This window comes from Epinephelus lanceolatus, chromosome 10 (genome assembly GCF_041903045.1).
Source record: "Epinephelus lanceolatus isolate andai-2023 chromosome 10, ASM4190304v1, whole genome shotgun sequence".
In the NCBI taxonomy this organism is placed as follows: Eukaryota; Metazoa; Chordata; class Actinopteri; order Perciformes; family Serranidae; genus Epinephelus; species Epinephelus lanceolatus.
In genome coordinates, this window is record NC_135743.1 from 28,952,844 (window position 1) to 28,976,139 (window position 23,296).

General features: G+C 40.4%; 1 protein-coding gene across 2 annotated transcripts in view; it reads left to right on the forward strand.

Moving 5' to 3' along the window:
• Positions 1-23,296, forward strand: part of adcy2a (adenylate cyclase 2a) — an 81,131-nt gene that overhangs the window by 54,638 nt on the left and 3,197 nt on the right. For both annotated transcript variants that reach the window (XM_033640296.2, XM_078171909.1), the window contains 17 exons: positions 169-327; positions 918-1,050; positions 1,139-1,315; positions 1,411-1,454; positions 1,642-1,722; positions 2,262-2,331; positions 2,587-2,684; positions 2,916-3,000; positions 7,517-7,654; positions 8,788-8,907; positions 9,026-9,210; positions 13,033-13,117; positions 15,818-15,976; positions 18,174-18,320; positions 18,685-18,795; positions 18,936-19,050; positions 23,057-23,181. In XM_033640296.2, the coding sequence (XP_033496187.1) occupies positions 169-327; positions 918-1,050; positions 1,139-1,315; positions 1,411-1,454; positions 1,642-1,722; positions 2,262-2,331; positions 2,587-2,684; positions 2,916-3,000; positions 7,517-7,654; positions 8,788-8,907; positions 9,026-9,210; positions 13,033-13,117; positions 15,818-15,976; positions 18,174-18,320; positions 18,685-18,795; positions 18,936-19,050; positions 23,057-23,181 (2,032 nt within the window). The remainder of the gene's footprint in view (positions 1-168; positions 328-917; positions 1,051-1,138; positions 1,316-1,410; positions 1,455-1,641; positions 1,723-2,261; positions 2,332-2,586; positions 2,685-2,915; positions 3,001-7,516; positions 7,655-8,787; positions 8,908-9,025; positions 9,211-13,032; positions 13,118-15,817; positions 15,977-18,173; positions 18,321-18,684; positions 18,796-18,935; positions 19,051-23,056; positions 23,182-23,296) is intronic.

Consider the following 23,296-nt stretch of genomic DNA (forward strand, 5'->3'; position numbering starts at 1 on the left):
ACAGACCTCAAATAATGTTTAAGCAAGAAGAGAGAGAGAAAAAAAAATCAGCTTCATGGAGGTCACGGAGAGATGCATTTTCTCCCTTTTCCAACAAGGTATATGGTATGGGTGATGATTTTTTTTGTTACTTCACATTATTAAGACCAAGTTTTTGGTGCATTACAGGAAGGTGCGAGATGCTACAGGGGTTGACATCAATATGCGGGTTGGCGTGCATTCTGGGAATGTCCTGTGTGGTGTGATTGGACTTCAGAAATGGCAATATGATGTTTGGTCACATGATGTCACGCTGGCCAATCATATGGAAGCAGGAGGTGTGCCAGGGTGAGTTAACTGAAAGTAAAACCGAAGCACGTGTTTTTTTGCAATTTACCACACTAAGGCCATATGGTCAAACTTCAATAATGTATTCAAAATGCAATAATGACAACGTATTTCACCAGTTATTTGGCAACAAAAAGAAAAGCCACTAGATGGTAGAAAGGTATTTTACGACAACAGCTTGAGTTTCCTCACCTACAAAAGCCACCATATTCCTGCGTCATCTCACTTTACTAGCATAGCCTACAAAGTATGTTTTTTTATGTGTTGTTTTTTTGTCATCTCTGATTCAGACAGTAGCCATGGTGTCTTGAAAAGTGCAGCTGCAGTCCGCTTTGTGTTGTCTTTGAAGTGTTTCTTTTGTTTAAATTTTAATGATCTAAAAATCAGAAGGTCATTTCAGTCGATTTTTTATTTAGAATAGATATCAGAACACCTCTAGTAACACTGCATAATATTGTGTTGCAGTATTCAGAAATCCTTATTGCTACATTTATGACACTTCATGTGCAGATGAATTAAGCAGAGGAATATTCAGATCCACTCTTAATATTCACTGAAAGCCATTCACTAATAGACCTGTTCATTGCCAGGCGAGTCCACATCACCTCAGTGACATTGGAGCATCTGAATGGTGCCTATAAGGTAGAAGATGGGGATGGGCAAGAAAGAGACCCCTACCTGAAGGAACATGGAGTCATCACTTTTCTGGTCATCAACCCAAAGGTACCGTAGCACATCCATCTCATTCAGTGAACTAATATTGGGCATTGATTAACAGCAGTAAAATGACCCAATTTCCATGTTTGTTCAGGTGGAGCGTCGGAGCCCACAGCATCACTACCGTCCGAGACACACTCTAGACGGAGCAAAGATGAGAGCCTCCGTCAGGATGACCCGCTACCTGGAGTCTTGGGGAGCAGCCAAACCCTTTGCTAACCTTCACCACAGAGACAGCATGACTAATGAGAATGGGAAGATCAACACTGCTGTGTGTAATTTTTTGCTACGTGCATGTTGTGATGTAGGTGGTGGGGAAGGTAAGCTGTAGCTTGTAACCCATCTCCCTCCTCTTTCTGTGCTTAGGATGTTCCGATGGGCCAGTATCACTTCCAGAGGAGATCAGAAAGGCAAGCTGCTCATTTTATTCTGGCACAGTTTTCTTTGGCAGGATTATCCTCATCCTTTAACAGTACAGAAACAGCCAACAAGATGTTTAATAAGACTAGACTTCTGCTCGAGGCTTTGATGGGTGTGTGACTAATATGTGAACTGAAATGATATACTGTCCCTTTTTATTCCTGTTGCCCATTAAAGAACAAAGTCTCAGAAGAAACGATTTGAGGAGGAACTTAACGAGAGGATGATCAGGACCTTTGATGGGATAACTTCGCAAAAGTAAGGGTTAAATGTTGATCATTTTAATATTATTGTGCAAAAAAGTAAAGTATAGACTTGATTACAGCGATGTCATGCTAACAACGACCATCACTTCCAGGAAGATGACTTTGAATTGTTGAGATATGTGAAATCGGCAAACTTGTTTATTTTTATTCCATATTCAGCCCAAACTGTAATGTTTTAACGAGTTAAACTGTGGTCCAATCTATTTGATGTGTCTCCTGTGCTTATTTTCTGTACTGTGTTGCTTTGATTGCGTCTTTGATAAACCAAATTTACCCACGTGGAACATAGCAGTAGCAATAGCATAGCAAAGTACTGCTTTGGATGGAGTCGCAACAAATGTATTTTAGCCACCTTAAAAAACCCACCTAAAAGAATAATGGTATGCACTGTATCTTAGTGTAGTAGAAATTGTATTGAATACCTGCCTCACCATATCTCTGTTGAACTTACTCACTGAAATATTAATATCAATACCTGTCTTCTCTTTTTTATCTGGTCTATAACTAATAACTGTGTCTACATACTTCCAGACAGTGGCTCAAGTCCGAAGACATTCAAAGAATATCGTTATTCTTTCACAACAAATCCTTAGAGAAGGAGGTAAGAGACAGTACAAGTGAATTGGCATCCTTCACCCCTCAGTGGATGTATCAGAGTAGTTGTTTCAAAGAGAATCAGCAGAACATATTGTTGCTGCTTGTTCCTTTGCCTACACTTAGCTTACCCTGAAATCTTGTAAATTACAGGGAGACTTGTGCTGTCTGAGTGCACAGTTGAGAAGCATTTGAAGTAGCTTTTATATCAGTTTTAAAAGCTTCTTTTTGAAACTTGACCTTCTTTTTTTTATCCTTTTAGTACAGAGCAACAACCTTGCCGGCCTTCAAATACTATGTCACCTGCGCCTGTTTGATCTTTTTCTGCATTTTTATTGTGCAGATTCTCGTCCTTCCAAAGTATGTGTGCTTTATTTCACAGTATTGTAGAAGTAAAATTAATATTGACACAATGTTTTATTCTGTGTTAGTGTGGAAAACATATATTTCTTCTTACGCAATACACTTAACTACACTTATGTTTCTGTGCTTTGATAAATTATTTTGAGTTAAGGGCATTGCTAATAGTATTTTGAACAATGACATTAAACTTTCAGTGAACTGAACTTGATGAAATATTGTATTTTTTAGGACAACTGTCTTGGGGATATCCTTTGGAATGGCTTTTCTTATCCTTTCCTTGATCCTTTTCATATGTTTTATTGGACACTTCCTGGTGAGTAAATCCTTTTAATGCAAACATGATTGTTTTCATAGAGCCCTTTTTTTAGTGTTCTTTAAGTGTCCTTTTATATTAAAACCTGTATTTAACTAGTATATGCCTGCTCTCTAATGGTACACTTCTGTGCTTAATGTTTGTCCTAATGTCATACCAAAGGCACATGAGTGGTCTGATTGCCCCTCTGGTCATCTTAACAGCCCATTAAGTGCCCTTGTTGATGGCCTAAGTACCGCTCAGGTTAACACAAGTGCCACTGTGGTGTGACCATGAAGCAAATTAATCCTAACCCTGTGCATCAAACAGGTGCTGTTCATTCCCCCTTGCCCTTTAGAGAGCTTGTGCACACTACTGCTTTGGTGCGTGCTTCAGGAAACAATTATTCTTTCATTTCTGGGCAACGTAGACATGCCTAGATCAATTAGTGAAATGTCATACTATCTTTGTAGTGAAGTCATTTGTTTCCCCACATAGCAAACGTACCAAAGTCTCAACTGGATCTTGTGATCCTGGGGTTTACAGCATTCTTAACATGTTTGTATTTTAAGTCATTTAGAAAAGACTGAATTAATCTTTAGGTGGTTTATGATTATTTAATGAGGGTAGGTCACCCTGAAATAGTTCTAAACAATGTCCTTACACCTTTTGAGATAGAGGGCAGTCATGTCTATAGATGTTGACATAGCAGTTGTATCGAGCCACTGGAGGATAGTCGAGGGCTTCCAACACTAACTCAGCCCTCCTCTGTCTAGTAAAAATAAATGAAAGACCAGAAACAGAAAAGAAATGAGGGAAAAAAAGAAATGACTATTAAAACATTAAAGGTACGATAAAAGTCTGCAAGCTGCGGGCCTTTATAACCCATTCCACCCAATGTCTGATCTTAAGTTCTTTGCAGCTGAGAATCTGCTGCTTGGCTCTGAACTGTGCTGCCTGTGGATGTTGCCCAAGGCTCAAAAACAAAACGCGAGGCTTGATAACTATTGAGAAGTCCCCTGCTGTCTTTTGTCAGCTGTATATGGCATTGCTAGGTCTTTTCTTTAGTTGGTGTCATGTCACTGTCTACTACTGTGAAATTTGCAGACGCACATCACATTTTCGTCTCGGGCTCCTGTGTAATAATCCAGAAACAGCCTGCAGTTCTGGATCCTTTGTGAATAGGAACATTAGACTCCATAATCAATATGCATGTTGTCCTTGGCACAGTGTTGCCACCGTGTGTCTTTCAGCTTCAAGAGCACATTCAGTTACTTTGTCCCAGCCTCAAGTCATAAGAGATCAACAGCAAAAAGAGTCCCTCGTCTCAAGTATAGCATTTTCAGGCAAGCTTACTATCTGTGTAACATGTGGAAGGTTTCAGCAAACATTTGAAATATTCAGTGTGACTCACATCTCTGAGTGTTTTCCATTAAAGTCATAAATAAAGACTAATGTAAAAATCAATTATGTGGTCCTGTTGGCTGTAATAACTGTTGGCTGAAGATGCTAAGATTTAAATCCGGGGAGTCGGTGGCTTAGTGGATAGAGCAGGTGCCTCATGTAAAAGGTTGTTGCCGCAGCGGCCCGGGTTCGAGTCCAGCTTGTGGCCCTTTGCTGCATGTCCCCCCCCCCTCTCACACTTTGCTGTCCTGTCCATTAAAGGCAAAATGCCCCCCAAAAAATCTTTAAAATCCAAATAATACATATTCCTCCCCTAATATAACTTTGGATAGCACAGGAAAATCAGACAGTGTGACCAGGCAGTTGAATTTTCATAGTTGCAGCAAAACAACCCCAGCTTGCTTCACTCTGCATGCACTTTTCCATTCCAGTTTTTCCATTCACAATCACAAAGTAAGTTATTGACCTACATATCATTTCTTATGGAAACCTTGTCATTGTTTCAGAGGGAACGATGCTGGGTACTAGCCTGAGTGTCAGACTGAAGCTCCCACAACCTTCAGTCTGACATCGCCTCCATTGAAGGCGATTTACTAGGGGGAGGGAATTTGATTTTTCCTTAACCAATCAGTAGAGATCAACGACTCACCCAGAATCTGACGTCATTAGTATCCATGGCTCAGGGGTGCCGAAAACAAGTGAGCATTGCCCGTTTAAAATGTCTCCGTCGTCGTGCACGCCCAGCTGCATCGCTGTTAAATCCAGTTCAGCAGCTTCCTTAATTTGGTCCTCCATTAACGCGAGTAGTGGCGAAATACCTCGATAGCAGCGTTAATGTGGTCTGTAGGATCTGTAGCAGTCGCCAATGTTGCTATCCTTACCAGTTACCCACCGGCGTACAGCTTGACATCAGCGTGGCGCTGATTGGCTAATCACTAGACCCGCCCCCACCCCCGGCGTTCATTGGTCGTTCCATCGTTTGGACGAGATAAATCGCAAATTCACTGCAGTATGCCAGACCAGAGATGCAAGCCTACTCAGTTGAGTGGGCGGGGTCTATGGTCTGTAACCAGGCTAGCTGGGTACCTTAGAAAGGTCAAACATGCTTTTAGATGAACTGGCATGTAGTGCTGGTTCTGTGAATGTGTAACTTACATTTTCTATTTAAATCAACATTTGCAGATTCTCTTACTTTGTCTTTTTTATTCTCATTCACATTTAATTCAAGATATTATTATTTGAACTGCTGGACCCCAAGTGAAAATTGTGTGCGTATGCCTTGTTTTCAAAACAAAATATGCCCCACTAGCTCAACATTTTCCTGTAATCCTGCTGGTGCATAATACAGTCTGTCGACCTTACCTCATGGTATTGTAATGTACATCCCTGAGCAATTCAAATGTCACATCCACTCAGCCCCAGCGATGCTCAGACATTGCTCTGAGATGACCAAGCAAATGATTTAGGCTTTCACTGTCATTGTCCCTCAATGAAACACATTCAGCTGAAGGCAGCGCTGCAAAGAGGATGAGTAATTGACTCTAACAGTCCCAGCCAGCATTTGCCGAAGCATTGGAAGGTTTCATTTATGCATCGATGAAAACTCAGTAATGAACAGTACATAAACATATTTAAATCATGATGTGGCATGGATGATTCCAGTCACCTCTCTGTCAGCTCTGCTGAATTTGTGCTAAATTAAGGCTCTTTTTGCTGTATTTTGCAAGTGCTGGTGGTGCTTTTTGTGGTTGGCTTTGGACAGTGGTGGCGTGTGGCTGCAAGTCACTCATCAGGATGAGGAAATCAACTCACCAGTCTTTAAACTCTCCTACTGTAAACTTCTGCTAGCTAGCTTCCAGCTAGCCAGTTCGAGGTTTTCAATGGAAACATCAGTAAATGGAGAAGAATGGGCACCAGCTGAACTAGCGTCCTGCTAGTCATTGTACAGATAATGGAAATAAAGTGGACAACCTCCGTGCCGCATCAGTTACCAGCAGGATACTAGGAACTGTGATATCCTTTGATTCACCAAAAACTAAATCTTAGGACTCTGATGAGGGAAGGAGAGGAGCCGAGTGCTTTACAGTGAATAAGGACTGGTGTGACAGTGGAAATGAGAAATGTTGTCCTGGTCCTGCTGTGGATTTTCACTGCATCTGTTCAGAGGCGGTTGTAGTGTGGCGCTGTCATGTTCTGGAGGAGCGACCATGCAGCTGTCTGGTTGAGGTCAGGATGTGTGGACAGTTAAATCATTGACAACCTGAAAGCATGGATTACAAGAACTAGAAACATGGACAATTCTAAAGCAGCAGCCAACAATGTAAGAAGAAGTAAAAAAGGACTAAATCAAAGTGCACACGTTAAAGGAGCTGATGGGATCACATTTCTCAGGAGTTGATTGATTGATTGACTGGTTGATTAAAATCATAATAGTATAAAGTGTGTTGCCTGTCACCTAGTATTGCTGGGTTAAAATGAAGAGCGCTATTGCACAGTGACTTCTGTTCTGAAATAAAAACAAACTTTGCCCTGAGTTATAATGATTTGATGAAAGAAGCAGGAGGTGGAGAGCTAGTTAACATCTCCTGCAGCTTTGCCTTGGTTCTAATGAAAGTTAGAAAATTATCGTTGCAGTCAAACTGAATGGTTTGTTAGAAGCTGTATGTGCGGTTTCCTTTCATCATTTTATACATGATGGAATCACTTGTACTGGTCATTTTGCAGAGCTGTTATTGCATGTAGTTTGAAATATATTGCAACATGCACCATTAAGTTGATAGGACCCCTCTTTTCATAATTGTATGCCTCTTGAAGTTGTTCATAGGCACTGTTGAGCCAATTAGGATTTAATCAGTAATAGGTGCTTCAGTGTGTGAACTTGTTATGTATTGTTTAATTTATTTCACAGTAATTGTCCTTACTCATAAGAAATAATTAATTTGTTATTGTACGTGTCTGCTCATATGTGCGTTATTTACTTATTTTAATTGGTCCACATGTGCTTGTGTTCCTTGTTGCTTCTTCTCTGTGTGTTTGAATCTGTCTGTGACCTTTCAGTATCTCAGTATCTATCTTGTACATCAGCTCATACGTTCTTGTATTTGTGGGCTGTTGTGTGTACGTGTCCCTGCAGCACTGCAGTAAAAGCACCTCCACTTCTTGGATGTGGCTGCTGAGGTCATCAGTCATTATTGCCAACAAGCCATGGCCCCGCATCACTCTCACCATGACAACCACAGCTCTAATACTCATAATGGCAGTCTTCAACATGGTAAGCTTTTATATGCAGGTACTGCAGAAGGGGAGGGGTAACACCAATTAGGCTTCACTAGGGATGAAGTAGTAACTGCAGCGTAATTAGAAGGTTATGGAATGCAACTTGTTCTCACACAAATAAATAAATTGGCCTCCTGTGATGTAAACATATAGGAACCAGGGATGTTTAGAGTTTGTGCAATATCATATTCATATTCTTTAAACAAACAAATTAAAACTGCTGTCTTACTGAGTGTACTTAATATAAAAACAACTCAAATCTTTATTTATTGAAACGGTAAAGAAATAATGTAGCACCACAGTAAATATGTCTCTGTCATCTTGGTTCGGGGCTGTGGATGCACAAGCATTTTAATTTAGTATTTATCTCTGTGCTTTCCATTTCTTTTGTTTTGTTTGCCTTAAACTAACAAGATATTTCACCACATAATCAGCTACAGAAAAATACTTTCTTTTTTGTTTTGCCATGCAGTATATCAATAGGCTTTTTCAAATATACACATAATGGTTTCCCTGCATAATAGTGCCAGCAACATTTGCATGTAGTGATAAGGGAATATATTATATAGCAGTTTCATTGTTATTTCACTCTTCTCTATCAATTTTCAGATTTATCTGATTGAGTTTTAGTTTTGCAGGCAAAAGAAAATAGAAAGGCTCAGATAAAGGTGAAATAGTAGCCTGAGGCTTGTGGGGAAGTTGCGTGATAAAGCATGGTGTCAGGACCCTGGTTTAGACCTTCAAACAAATCGATTCCAGAGATTATAATCTTGTTTTGGCCTGACGTGGGTCAGTCGCTCAGGGTGGATGAACCATATTAACTTGGCTTTGCTCGATGGGGCAGCCAATCCTCACCTTATCCTGCAGGTTCACTTTAAAGGACATTATTGAATGGTTGTCACTATTGGCCTCTTATCTAACTCTATTTTCCTCCTGCAAGTATTATGTAGACTAGTTTGTCTTTTCACACACTGACGTGCAAGACGAGCAGACAGGGATAGTATCATTTGCATGTGAATTGTGTGTTTGTTTTTTTCAGTAGTGGATTTAAATGGAAGGATTTTTTTAGCACTGACCAAAGATGTGACAAACCCTTAATTTCTGTTGACCTTGTGTTCCCTTTTCTAGTTCTTTTTGGAAGACAATTTGTTGACTCCTGCTCCTGTTTACAATTCATCCAATGAAACCCTGTTTTACCCCAGTGGACAACTAATCACCTTCACAGGCAAAAACATTTTCTACCTTCCTGTAAGTGAAGATTATTATTATTATCATTATGATTCTCTATAAATTCATTATCATCTTTGATAACTTTAGTAAATCAACCAATCTGTCTGTCTTCTTGTCTCTTTTTCGGTCTGTCTAGTATTTAATTTACAGTTGCATACTGGGTCTCATCTCTTGCTCTGTGTTCCTGAGGATAAACTACGAGCTGAAGATGATTATCATGTTGACAGCCGTGGTGGTTTACAACATCATTATTCTGCAAACACATGCCTCTCTACTGGATGAATACAGCAGATTTCTGTACAAGACTGAGAGCCTGGACAGGTAGGTGCACATATAGTGTTCGAGAGAGCAACGAACAAAGGTATACAGAGTCAATGTGGGTGAAGAGAAAAAGTTTGGGTAGCCTGAGAAGAGAAATTAGGAAATGGAAAACTATATGAAGGGAGAGCAGAGAAAGAAGGTCTTACCTCAAGGCCTTCTTCCAGTTAGTCGAGTCAAGAATAGCTCCAAATGGAGGCTCCAAATGGAGGCTCCAAGGGGGCATCCTTTGTAGGTGCCAGCACCACTTACACTGGCTTCTGTCAATGCCAATATTTTCTCCACAACCTAATTTTTTCTTTCAGCCACTTTCTACTCAAGGCACAAGCCCTGGAAACTAGAGAAAACATGCAGTGTACATCAGCAACCTACAAATCGCCTGGTGCATCTTAAAAGGAGAGTCCTTTGAAGTAGGGTTTTCTGCATCCATAGTTAGCGTATTACCCAGATGACAGTCAGCATGCCCCCAGTTTGGAGAAGCAGGCAAGACTACAGCCTCAAAGCTGAGCAATGTACTGCTGTGAGTGGGGACAGCAGCAAATAGTATTTTAGCCACCTAAAAAGAGGTCCCATCTATAAAAAATATGAAAAATATCAGTCAAGAGGAAAAACATATTTAGTATATTTTTGATGCTTTACTTTACCATCAGACAGCGATGTCCAACGGGAAATGAAGCTGTTATGCCATTCTCTTCAAAGCCAAACTCCATTGGGAAAAAAACCCAATAATTTAATGTGGCTAAACACAGGAGCTCCAAGTTACTGCTGCCTTGATCACTTACCTTGTTTGTGTTTTTGTGCGATTCTGGCATTTAAAGGGTTGGTTCAGATTCACCAAAGTCACACAGTAACACAAACAGACTAACTGATCGAAGCAGCAGTAGACCAGCAACTCCTGTGTTTAGCGAGCCTGTCAAGATAAAGCAGTAAAAATATTCTTAATATGGTTGATTCTTTTTTGTGTTTTAGGTGGTCCCTTTTTTTTAAGGGGCTTAAAATACGTTTTGCTTCTGCCCTCGTCCACAGCAGTACACTGCTTAGCTTTCATGATGGTACTCCTGTCTGCGTCTGGAATGTGAACAGATATGAAAGGAGATAAAGATAAGACTATTGACTTACACCTCATCATATTACACATCACACTTCTGTTAACCTGTTGCTCTTGTTTTGCATTCATTTAGTGAGGAGACTCCCACTTATTTATTTGGTAATAGATATTAATTGAGGTGATACAATGTTATGCTATTAAGTGACACTGTGCCACAATTGACCCAACTATATACAGCTATGTACTGCATCACTAATAGTATTCTAGTAATTAGAGTGAAAATAATTAGTGTGCTTAAATCAAAAAACAAATATTTCATTGCAAGTCTGAACTCTCTCTGCAGTGAAGCCCAATCACGTCGCATCAAGTCGGTGATTTCCCTACAGATTTGGTGGCAAGGGAGAGTACTTGTTTTCTATAAGGTCAATGAAATGTCAATGTCATGTCAGAGTCTGTGCAGAATGTTGATAAAGTTTGTGTAGCTGAACTAACTGAGTCAAAAAATGCAAGTCTACATTAGTTACTGTAAAAGTTATCAACCAGTATCCATAATATTCAGATTTTACCATAGTGTGGTTATTCCCAAGATGGTTTTAATTATGTCCAACAACAAAATCTACTGAGATGGCAGGTCTGTATCCTGTTATCAATGTAGTATCTTGCTTCAGTGGATGCCCCAAAAGGGCTTTCAAGGCAGTTTTCCATGTATACTGGTGTGAGACCAAATGTGCAGATTATTGGAAAACATGAACAGTATATCCTGTATGCCTTCATTTATTATCGTATGTGTGAATTATTCAGTGTGGTTTGCCTTATTTTCTAAGCTTTATAAAAAAAAAATGAGCCCGTACTGTACCTCTTAGTCCCAACTTCTCATTTCTATCAAACCGAAATTATGTGGGAGTTTTTCTCCGCATTCTTACAAAGCTGCACTCGGATTATCATTTAAAGTATTAACATGCACTCAGAGCATAGGGTGCGATGGTCACAGAGCTCACTGAAACGTACACTGCTGCTTCCTGCAAAACCACACCCATCACGGTGGTCAACAACTACTCACATCAACTTTTCTGTTAAATTCTCCTTATCTAACTTAGAAACATACACACGTCTTCTCCTTTTTCTTCATTTTTTGAATGAATGACCAAAAGCTTGCAGACGAGATAGCTAATTAGCTGCTCAGCACATTTAACAGCATGACAGCGTAGCTGTAAATGCAGTGCACATTTGTTTACTTTGTCTCTAGTCCCCTGTAGTGTAACAGCAACACTCTGGTAGCCTGCCACCTGCTGTCAATCAAACACAGATGGCGTCACGCCCCTCCAGCCGGCTAAGACAAGACGGAGCATTTCTGATATTTTCCCAAAGACCTTTTTTCTTCCTGTTAATGAAAAAATAGATATAAATAATGCATTTAAAAGCAAGTTGGCACAATTTTTGATGGTCTCACTGGAAAATTAGATTTTCTGATTAATTCCTGGAAGCCCTCCTTGCAAATAAAAGTCTCTTAGATGTAATATCCAAAACAAAACTTTTTGGAGCCTGCAGTGTCAATCACTAATTCATTGTCAAGAGACAAATGTGGCAGTATTACATGGCATCAACAATTCAAATCTAAATTGTCTGATTTCCAGCAAAGGAAGGATGTTGTCTCTTTGGTTTTTGACTTTCTTGTCCAAAGTGATTGAAATAGAATAATGTGTATCCCTCCTGCTATGGCAATACATTTCACACAGCTTTGATCAGCAGTAATACAAAACAGGGAAGTGTTAAGTGTTGTCATGACAAATTCAAAAGCTTTGGTCTTTTCTATAGTTTTAAAACTCTGTATATGTCAAACAGTTTTCATCAGAGACCAAACTAATTAGTGCTTCCTGTTTGTGTGTTTTCCATCATTCATCCTCATGTGAGACTGTCTGTCCTCAGTCATTGCCATTCAGTCTGTGTAAAGAATTGATTAGATAATTAACCAGGCAAGTGCAGAACTTGCAGGCTGTTTTCTCAGTTGTCTGCTGAGCTCTGCCCTAGATAAGAGTAAGAGTCCATTAATATGCAAAATGTTCCTGCAGAAATTAGGATGCAACAGTCCTGTTTGAGTCTTATCACACATTCAGAGTTTGAATTCAGACTTCATTGCTTTGAATAAAAATGTGTTTCAGTGTAGATTTAAATGATATAGGAGCATTTTTAATCTTGTTTTTGGCATTGCCCCTTATACAGTATGTTTGGGGCTTTGAGTTTGAGTGTGTGTTGGTATACACAGTTACAATACATTGACACACAAAAGCTGTAGCCTGGTCGGTTGGACAATTCGACCCTAGACAGGTGTTCTAATGTTAGGGTTATGGTAGTAGAAACAGAAAGTCTTGAGGTGTATTTATGGTGCTGAATCTTTGCAAAAGGTGAGCACTATCTCGTTGTTTATTGGTTCTGGAAAAACATTCCTTGAGAATGCACCTTGGCAAGGAAGCTCACCCACTGGAATGCAAATAGTAAACAAGCTCTTGTCACAGCAAAGCAGAAGTGACAGTCTTAATCGCGTGACAGCTTGGAATGAAATGGTCTGCTAACCAATCATGTGACACATGTCACAGACTACTGATTGTAATCTGAATTTCTAATTAAATGTTACTCTCATCTCTGTCTTTTACTTTTTCACCCTCCACTTTTACTTTTGTCACTTTTCCCCCCTTTATCTTATCTTTAACTCTTTCTTCTTGTCTTCTCTCTCTTTGTCTGTGCACAAACACATTCTTCATTTTTTTCTGCCCTTCAAGACCAGGGGTTCTCAAAGACCTGAAGACTATGGGCTCTATCTCCCTCTTTATATTCTTCATCACTCTGCTTGTGCTTGCCAGGCAGGTAAGTCAACACTGTAATAGTTTCAATGATGTTATCATCTGTCTTCTGCACATTTTCACCTTCACAGCTCTGAAATAATTTAGTTTTCAGCTTTGCTCTTACATCACCATCGCACTGCATTGCACTGAATCTCATCCTATATCTTTTACATCCCTGTCACATCCCTCCTGCTGAGGAATTCCACAATCCCTTGATCTTATGGCTTCCTACACGTGAACACAATTGAGTTTGATGTACTGCCTGGCCGCATGAGAAGCAGTGCAACTGGGGATTGGTCAGTGGGGTCATCGGCGGGTATTTTTCTTCTGTGCCACCAGAGCTAGCTTAAGATATTTCATGTGAATGCAGACTAAATTGGACTTCTGACACTACTGTTTATATCTCTCTGTATATGTACCATTATTACCTCAGAGCTTGGGGGAAAATAGCTACTCTGCACAGCTGATAAACTAGATCAAGTAGAGACGATAAAGCTCTTTTGGCTGCTGTGCCACACTGCAATAGAGGCATCACGAGACCAGTTTATCTGGCCCCCCTTCTACCACTCGAGGCCAGTGATTTACATCAGCAAGTCTGAAGTTACACAGGTGGACTTTAAGATTTACTAACCAGGAGATGCAGTGAGCAGAGACTGGTCATGCTGAAGAGTTGTGTGCTTCTTAGTCTGGCTATTTTGGGGTTATGCTACACTGCAGGGTACTTATTGTACTTGAGAGTGACTCAGAACTGGGGCATTACTGTCCCCTGGAGCTTAAATGCAGTTTTAGCTACTAACATGAACTACATGTATTTAAAGTAACAGTAATAAACCATAATTAGACTCTTTTACATTTTGATTACACAGATATTTATATTTTTACTCTTCAGCTAGTGGTAACATATAGTAACACACTACACATAGGCCATATACGTAGTACATGCAGTGTCAGTCTCCACCGTAACATTTATTTCTCCACTGGCCCAACCAACCAGTAGATCTGTTTTAAAGGCCCCTTGTATATGTTCACTGTATAAAATATACCACAGTCCCTGTTTTCCACCCAGGAGTATTATTTGTTTCCCCAAAAGTAGAGAGCTCGTCTTCTTTTTGTATCCTCGCAATTTTTCTTCGTTGACATTTATTTAAGTACCGGTAAGAAGCTGAGTGCATCGCATAATGCATTTCAACTTACCCGCATGTATTTAAGTGAATGCATTTCACTGGTCACGTGTTTTGAAAACGATGATATTCTAAAACATGCTCAAGGCCCCTTGCTCTACATAATCTTTTACTGGTCCTCGGCCATCGGTTTTGTCGGACACGTACTCGTGTGTGTGTCCACACGTGAATGTGCATGCATACTTTATTTTTATGGTTCAGAATAGACTTGGATGCAGGATGAAGTTCCAGCACTCTGTCAGTGAGAGAAGACATGGGCAGAGTCATATTTCTGTTTTATATCAGAGCTTATCATTAAATTGGATGCAGCTGATCCCCTGAGCTCTACTGTGTACTGAAATAACAGCATGGCTGCTACACTTCTCCCTCCCTGTGGGGACTGAACCATGTCCAGAAAAATCATACTGACTACATGAGTGGATAAACAGGTGTGAGCAAAAGCACCACCTTTAACTACACGCATCCTGTGCAACTGCATAGCTGACACTACACTCACAAATAAATTAGACATTTTCAAGTGTGCCAGCATCGCAGTGACACTTGTTTGGCATCACAGTACACAGCGTATGTGCTGTCTGCATTATTCAGTGTGATTTAAATTGGTTACATTGACAGACTTTGAATTCCCATTGGGAACTTCTGTTTCTGTGGGTGCTTCAGGCTTCTGTCTTACAAAATTAAGAAAATGTGATGATACACTTCCTGCAATAAGTGCTGCTGGATTTTGATACAGAGCCTCACATCTAGACAGAAACATTAGGCAGATTGAGTGTGAGTGAATAATAAACGTATTTGCAGAAGACAAAGTACTCATGTCCCTAGAGCAACCGTCTGTACAGCAAAAATAACTGATGCCATTTATTAAGATCTGCTCAGTCTCACACACGTTGCTCTAGTGTGTATACATACACACGTTGTCTTTGCACCACCCCCCTTTTTTTCTCTGTGACTGTAACAAGTATATTTCTAATATCGAATCATATCACTTTCTCTGCTTGATCATTTTTCCATCAGATCATTACACAGACATGTTTCTCCTTGGTTGTTGCATCCTCTTTATGAAATCGGTTCATCGTGTGCTGCTCAGGAACAGGCTTAAATAGAGCCATCACCATAGAGCACCTGAGCTGTGAGCACTTCACCCACATAGGAGAAAATGAAATGTCACATTGCAAATTGTACCCACAATTTTCTCACTAGAGAAAGTCATTCCTCACCTGTCCTGAAATGACTCTGCCTGTTCATGGAACAGTCTTCTGGATGTAGTGGTTGTAAAGTAATGCGTTTTGTAGCTTTTCATTTGTGACTCAAAGCTGCATAAACCGCTGTGTTTCTGTCTGTCTCGATGGGAGTTGTTTGAGTGTCGTAAATGTGACAAAGTTGTGGCCCATATTGTTTTCAGTGTTACGTTTTCGTCTCTGTCTTTAAGCCTGGGTGGAATCCACCTTTTTTAGCTGTTTCTGATTTTCTCTGTGACTTGATGGAAGCAAGCTGTGCAGCTGTACCTTCAGTCTCTTCACCTCTGTGTCCTCTTGTAACAGAATGAATATTACTGTAGGTTAGACTTTCTGTGGAAGAACAAGTTCAAGAAGGAGTGCGAGGAGATTGAAACGATGGAGAACCTCAACCGGGTTTTGTTGGAGAATGTCCTGCCTGCACATGTTGCAGAACACTTCCTGGCACGCAACTGGAAGAATGAGGTAGGCAGTTATTATGTTTTCTTTCCATTACAGATATGGAGGATCATGTAGATTGTGTTTTGACAAATGGATGCAGGAGGCATTGTGATTGCACAGAGGTCTTGGAGCACCAGTGGCTATATGCCAAGATCCATTACAGCTCTGATGAGACATTAAATAAGCTTACCTCAAAGATCTAACAATAGATCTAAAATATGTACGTAATTGATTTCTTTGCTGTTAATTATGTTAAATTTGAATGCACCCAAAAACCAGGATGGGTATTAATATTAAAAGTTACGCTCTTTTTATAGTGAGACAATGTTGGGGTTAATGTTCTTTTGTTGCACTTTGCCGGTTGGGCAAGTGGGTCAGAAATGTATTTGCTCAAGGTCAAATTTTACTTACCTGTACAAAGTGAAGTTAATTGTCATGAGAAACGGCTCTGTTTTATCTGCCTTGCTCTCACACTGCACAAAACATAGTGAGATTTTCTCCCACATCTAACACCAACTAAATTCCTGTTTCCAGGATAAGTGAAATGCTTGCATGCGCTTCAGTTCGTAAATGTTATCTATATCCGATGCTGTTTTCTTGCGAGTGCTTGATTGATACTGTGCATGTGCAGCTCTTCACAAAGATGCTAGCTCGACATTGCATTTTACTTGCTCTGGTCGTTCCTTAATGTTGAGCTCTTCAGTGGCTACGGTTACATGATGGCTTCTCACTCAGAATGAAATAAATCTGAATGAAATCATTCGGAATTAAAGTTTTTCCAGGTACTTTACATGAGAAATATTCATTCCAAATGAGGGTTTACACGGGAGATCAGTTTAATCGCCTTTATTTGGGTCTGCGCAAGGTTTGGGGCAGGGAAGGTTTCTGATTGGATAGGGGGGCGGGACGATTGTTAAGTGTTTACGTTTACCGGAAGAAAACACTGTAGTCCTCCCTCCTGATAACAAGATGTTTGGTGCCGCCGTTCTTAGTGCCTTTTACGGACTTGTTTTGCTTATATTCTTGAAGCAGCAGTACGTCAACAACCTTGTTCTGCTAATGCTTTGTCTGTTGAGGAGGAGAAGGGAGGTAGAAGGTCGAAGAAGGGAGATAGAAGACTGTTCTTGGGCGTATGGAAACCGGTGAGTGCAACGAGTCCGACTGCTCTATCTCAGCCCGTTGCTATGCGCGCTATATACGTTATTGCGCCAGAAGGGCAAGAAAACGAGCATGCGCAGAAAGACCAGAATGAACTTAAAGAGGAATGAGCGTTTACATGCACACAAAATTCTTTCATTTGGAATGACAAACGGAATAAACCACCCCCTTTAATCAGATTTAATTTTAAATTGGAATGACCGTTTACATGGCCACTTTTAATCGGAATAGCCTTTCATTACGAATGAAAGTGGATTAAAACTGTCCATGTAAACGTACTGAGTGTGATGTATAATTCAAAAGTTTATTAAGAAAATGTGACACAGCCACAACCAGAAAGTGCAACAGAGAATAAAAGTTGTAAAAAGGTACATAAAGTGCTTTACAGTGAGTACAAACTACTGTAAATTAAGTCACTGGCTCTTTTCCGGATCTTCAGTGCTAAAATTCAGGTAGTAATAAGTTAAATATTAAAAATGTTTTTAATGGAATTGGCACTTGATTAATTACCTATAAAGATGACAAAGCATTGGGAGACACAGTCTGGGTGAATTTGCTGACTTGCCTGAGAGACTCTCATTCATCATCCTGAATCTTGTTACATCTCCTGAGTGCTTCTCACAGTGGGAACTGTGAAAAGTAAAGTTTTACATCTCAGGAAGTTTAGAGGATGTGGTATCCTGGAGGTCATGTGAATTTAGATAGGAATGATGCTTCTGCTGCAAAAACTCTGAATGAAGAGTCAGCGAATGACTCTTTTCCTGCACTTGAACAGGATCCAGGAGCAAGCTGCTGGTCTAATGGATTTTAGAGTCGCTGTTATTTGGGTGATTTGTTTACTTTATCTGTCTGGTTTATCACTTGAGTTTTGTCTGCTCTCTGGTCCCACCGGTGTTTTTACTGAATAATATCAAGTATTTCTAAGCTTCAATATACACAGAATACATGCAAATCTTATGTGTTTTTCATCTATGTTAATAAGTCTGTGGCTTAATAGTTTTATAACAATTTTATAACATTGTTTTGCAGCTGTCTGTGCTGATGTCTGTATTTTGTCATGCAGGATCTGTACCACCAGTCCTATGACCTGGTGTGTGTCATGTTCGCCTCCATCCCAGACTTTAAAGAGTTCTACACCGAATCTGACGTCAACAAAGAGGGATTAGAGTGCCTCAGGCTCCTCAACGAAATCATTGCTGATTTTGACGAGGTAATAACCCTCACTCTTGCAACCTTAACAGCACCCTGAATGTGCATCACAAACGCTTGTAATGAACAGAGTAGGGTAGGTTTCAGTGATTTTCTAGTAGAATGTGATTTGATACTGTGAACTGTGTTTCTCAAGTCACACTTTCCTGAAGTGGAAACTAAACATTTTGAGAGGCTTACGCAAACAGGAGAAAACCCCCCCAAAACCTCAGATATTTCTTAGAAATCTGTATACTGCATAAATGTAGTGTGGTCTATATATGCATATGGATGTACACATATCATTTAAAAATGACACTTCTGCCATAAACTATGTCTCATTGTTTTAGCTTTTGTGTGCATTGTGTTTGTATCTGTGCGTGTAGCTGCTGTCCAAACCTAAATTCAGTGGTGTGGAAAAGATCAAGACTATTGGCAGTACTTACATGGCTGCTACTGGGCTGAACGCATCACCTGGGCCTGAGTACACATCACAGGTAGGCTCATCACACACACTTTAAAATCCTGATCAATCTTTTTTTTTTTTTTTTTTTTTTTTTTTTTGGTCACTTAACCCAACTTTTATTTAACTAGAACTGAATGTGTTAACTGGTTGCGTTTCCTCACTGTTTCCCAGGAGCATGACAGGCAGTACATGCACATAGGGACCATGGTAGAGTTTGCATTTGCCTTGGTGGGGAAGCTGGATGTTATTAACAAACACTCCTTCAATGACTTCAAACTCAGAGTTGGTGAGTTACACACAAAAGCTGTTCTTAAAATCAAAGTGCTGTGAGAGTGAGTTCAGCATTTATTAAGCAACTAAAAACTTGGCACACTGTCAGAGGTTGGGTTGTACTTAACTAAATAATATATTTAAAATACAAAATATGAGTGACTGTATTTTGTTACACTTTAAATTTGTGGTATTCTGAATACAGTTACCGTCTTAAAAAAGAGATTATTTGAAGCAATTGCTTAACTTTGCGTTTCTTGGCTACTCAACGGGGACAAGGCTCTACCCTCTAAAGATGAGGCTTGTGCACAGCTTTTCATTGTTTACTATGTAACGGTACGCCCCGATGCTCCAGGTGTGCTCCTCAAGCACATTAAAACAATAAATTATTTCACCGTGCATCAAAGAAGAAAGCTATCCTACTTCTGAGTGTGGCGCATTGGAAAACCACAAGCAACTGTATTATAGTCAGAGAGAGACACACACTCAGACGAGGGTTTGGGGCTGCGCCCAACTCTTTTTTTTTTTTTTTTTTTTAGCAAAGCAAAATGATGACTGTACAGTCAACTTTCTTGCTTGTTGTTTGATATAGTTTCAGTTTTCCACCTCCAATGAAAAACAGTGCCTGGCCACTGCCCTAAATTTTGTTTCCTCCAGAGAGGGACCCAAATGGGGCTCTGTGTCTGTCAGACGGTCTGAAGGGATACTAATACACTAGTGAAGCAGTAATATTATGCACAGCTCACTGAATGTGCAGAAAGTTTTAAACATGAGCAGAAATTTTGTGAATTAGTTCTGTTTCATTGGCATGAATTGGTGCCACATTCACATTTGAAGAGTTTTCCACCCCAAATGAGGACTGAAGAGTAATTAATGCTTACATGTGTGCTGACTCAGCGATAACACTTAATGAATAAATATTTGGAGGTAATACAGAATTTTTTAGAGCCTTATTGAATTATATTCCATTGTTGTTTTCCTTTTTTTATAATTGTCTCCTTCTACCTAAATATTGTTTTCCCTCACATAAAAAGACATTTTTACCATAAACTGGTGCCTATAAAGTCTGCAGAATGCAGGAAATTAAGTGTTTGACGTGCAAATTTTCCATGAGGAGGACCCCCCGCTTCATATGTGTAGGATAGCTTATATAGCCTTCTGCTTTTCTTCCAGTAGCCTTAGACTTTCTGAGATTGGAAAAATTCACAAGATTACTTCTGTTCCAGTGCCAAATTACCACTTCCTAATTTGGCTGCTGTTTGTGATCAATAAGTTTGAATCACAAATTTCAAACCATTGCATTAGCCACAGTGTGTAGGAATTTCTCCCATCTAACGCTGAAATCATATATTGCATTCAAACAGATGGCGCACTCTAGCGCCTCAGTGTTTCAAACACGTATTGCAACAACTGTAGCTGCTGTGTACCAAAAAGCTATGATAACACTGATGAAACCATGTCATCCGATACTACATGGAGTATTCATTCAGGCTCCTACACAGACACACGCGACGCAAGTTGACAAACCCCCTCCTCACCATGCTGGCTGTGTTTACAACGTAGGACTGTTGGGGCGGATGTAAATTGAAACAAACCAATCACGTCTCGTCCTTTGACAACTGACAAGTGGCTCAACCTCACACACCTCATCCCTCTCCTGGCATTACTGCGCCGCTAACAGCTGTTAGTGGCCAGCGGCACTACTGCCGCATAACAAAGTCCCACTCTTTGAGCATAATGCAGGATCATGTATTATGCAGCATCACGGGAGATGGAATCCTCGTCACCAAGAAAGTGCAAAAGGGAATCAAAAAGGCAGCGTGACCGGCGAATTAAAAAAACAAGGGTCAGCATTGGGGTTGCCTTTCCCAGGTGGAGAGAGCTGCTGAAGGAGAAAGGTAATACAATCACAGGCCAGCGCTAACAGCGGCTAACAGCTAACAGCGGCGCAGTGATGCGAGGAGAGGGATGAGGCTGTTAGCGACTGGCCGCTAACAGCGGCTAACAGCCAACAGCGGCACTGGCCTGTGATTGCATTACCATTCTCCCTCAGCAGCTCTCTCTACCTGGGAAAGGCTACCCCGATGTGGGCCTTCGTTTTTTTAATTCCCCGGTCACGCTGCCTTTTCTATTCCCTTTTGTGCTTTCTTGGCGACAAGGATTCCATCTCCCATGATGCTGCATATGCATGATCCTGCATTATGCTCAAAGAGCGGGACTTTGTTTCAAATTTGCCAGGGTAGTAGCGAAGCGCCTCTTGCTCCTCTCCTTCGGCTCCTCAGTCACGCAGTGCTGGCCTGGCTCTCAACGAAAACGCAGAAGGCGGTGCTGTATGTCCCTTGCTGGCGGGTGTATTCTCAAGATGGCGAAACGTAATGGAACCCCACAGACGACTTACCTGCACAATGTACAAACAAATCTGAAATTCTCCTTTTACGAGAATAAGTCAGATTATTGGTGGAGGTAACAGTACACCAGTGATGACATATTTATGAATGCAGACATCAATTTTTGCCAATAAACAACTGAAAATGTTACACAATGTCCCTTTAATTCTCAAAAATATAGTTTTTATTCCCTTTTTTTTTTCTTTTGTTCCCTGGGAAACTAATGATAACAATATTCCAACTGTCCAGTTTCATCTAATCTGTCATTTGGCATACAGTGACATGCTTTATAATGATATAACAGAGTAATAATCAATATTAATATTGAGGCAAGACAGTTTTACTGATGGGGTGTGGTATGGGACCATCATTTCACCTGTCAATGTAACTGACCACAGACTGAGAATGGAAAATGTTGAAGGCTTTAAATATATATTTTGTCTGTCAGACATCAAAATGCTGCAGATATGAGATGAAATATGAGAGTACAACAATGTCTCTGCTGCTCGATTAGAACTGCAACCCTTACTGACTTGTTCCTGTGTTGGCAGAAATCATATCTTATTCTTTTGTTTAGAACCACACAACTGGAGGTTTCCTTAAAGTAATTAACTTGACTGTAGCTGTATGCTCCATTGGCATGTTACAACCTGGCATGCACACATAGCCTTTATGCAGCCATTTCATTCTATTTTTAGAGCAGCAGAACGCATAACAAGAAAATAAGTCATGTTTTGCAGAAAGACACGGGTATAGTCATGGCAACACAACAGCAGAGTAAGACAGAGAGACCAACTAAAGCATAGAGGCAGAATTGAAGAGAAAAGCTTGCGGGCAGGTCCCAGCTCCCTGCATGCAGTAAGAGTCGGAGTTCGATACCTTCAACCTGTCTGTGAGGATCGCAGCATGGCATGCTCCATTAACTCAGCAGTGTGCCTGTGCACGACTGAACAACCCGCTGCTTCCAGGCGGGCCTAAAACGCTCCACCAGAGAGGGATACAAGTTGCTACCCACTGGGACTGGACCAAACCACTGGCCGTGTGCCTGTGTGTGCAGATCACAATTTCCAGCAATCTGGAAATTGACTCAGAAGCCAGAGTGAAGAGAGGCCCAGTGTCATCTCAGTGCTGTGAAAAGCCCCAGAGCCTGCTTAGCAGAGGTGCTGAGAGTGTGGGGGATTAAGAGTTCAGCTGCATTTAGCTTCTACTTCTTCTCATGTTCTGATGAAATCTTGTGAAAAGCTTTGTTTATTCTGAAAGCAGCAGGTCTCTTGCTGAAGGCCTTTTGGAGCTGCACTCAATAATTAATCAGTGATATCAAAAATGGATTTTAATACTGTTCTTGTATGACATCAGAAATGGAAACTTAATCATTATAATGTGCCCGATATAGCTGTGTCCTGATTAACACTTGTGGGGTGCTACATAATCCACCACCTAAAAAATGCATTGACAGGAAAATACAATAAATCAACTGTAATTTTGCTTGAAATTTATAAATGTGTACCAAATACTGATATGTCCTGTGTACTATTTCCCATTTACATTAAAAACAAGAATGGTAGAATATAACTGAGTAAATATAGTACAGATATTACTGGAATGTTCACTAGTTGTTTGGTGTCCTTTTGACAGGTATTAACCATGGTCCAGTGATAGCAGGAGTCATTGGAGCCCAGAAGCCACAGTATGATATCTGGGGGAACACAGTGAATGTAGCCAGCAGAATGGACAGCACTGGAGTCCTGGGAAAAATACAGGTAATTAAGGAATATGTCTGCTGATATCCTCCATTTGTCTTATTGTCAACACATCACATGAGAAGAACAAAGCCAACAACTGATCCTAACAAGTATCATCTATCAAAGCCTGATG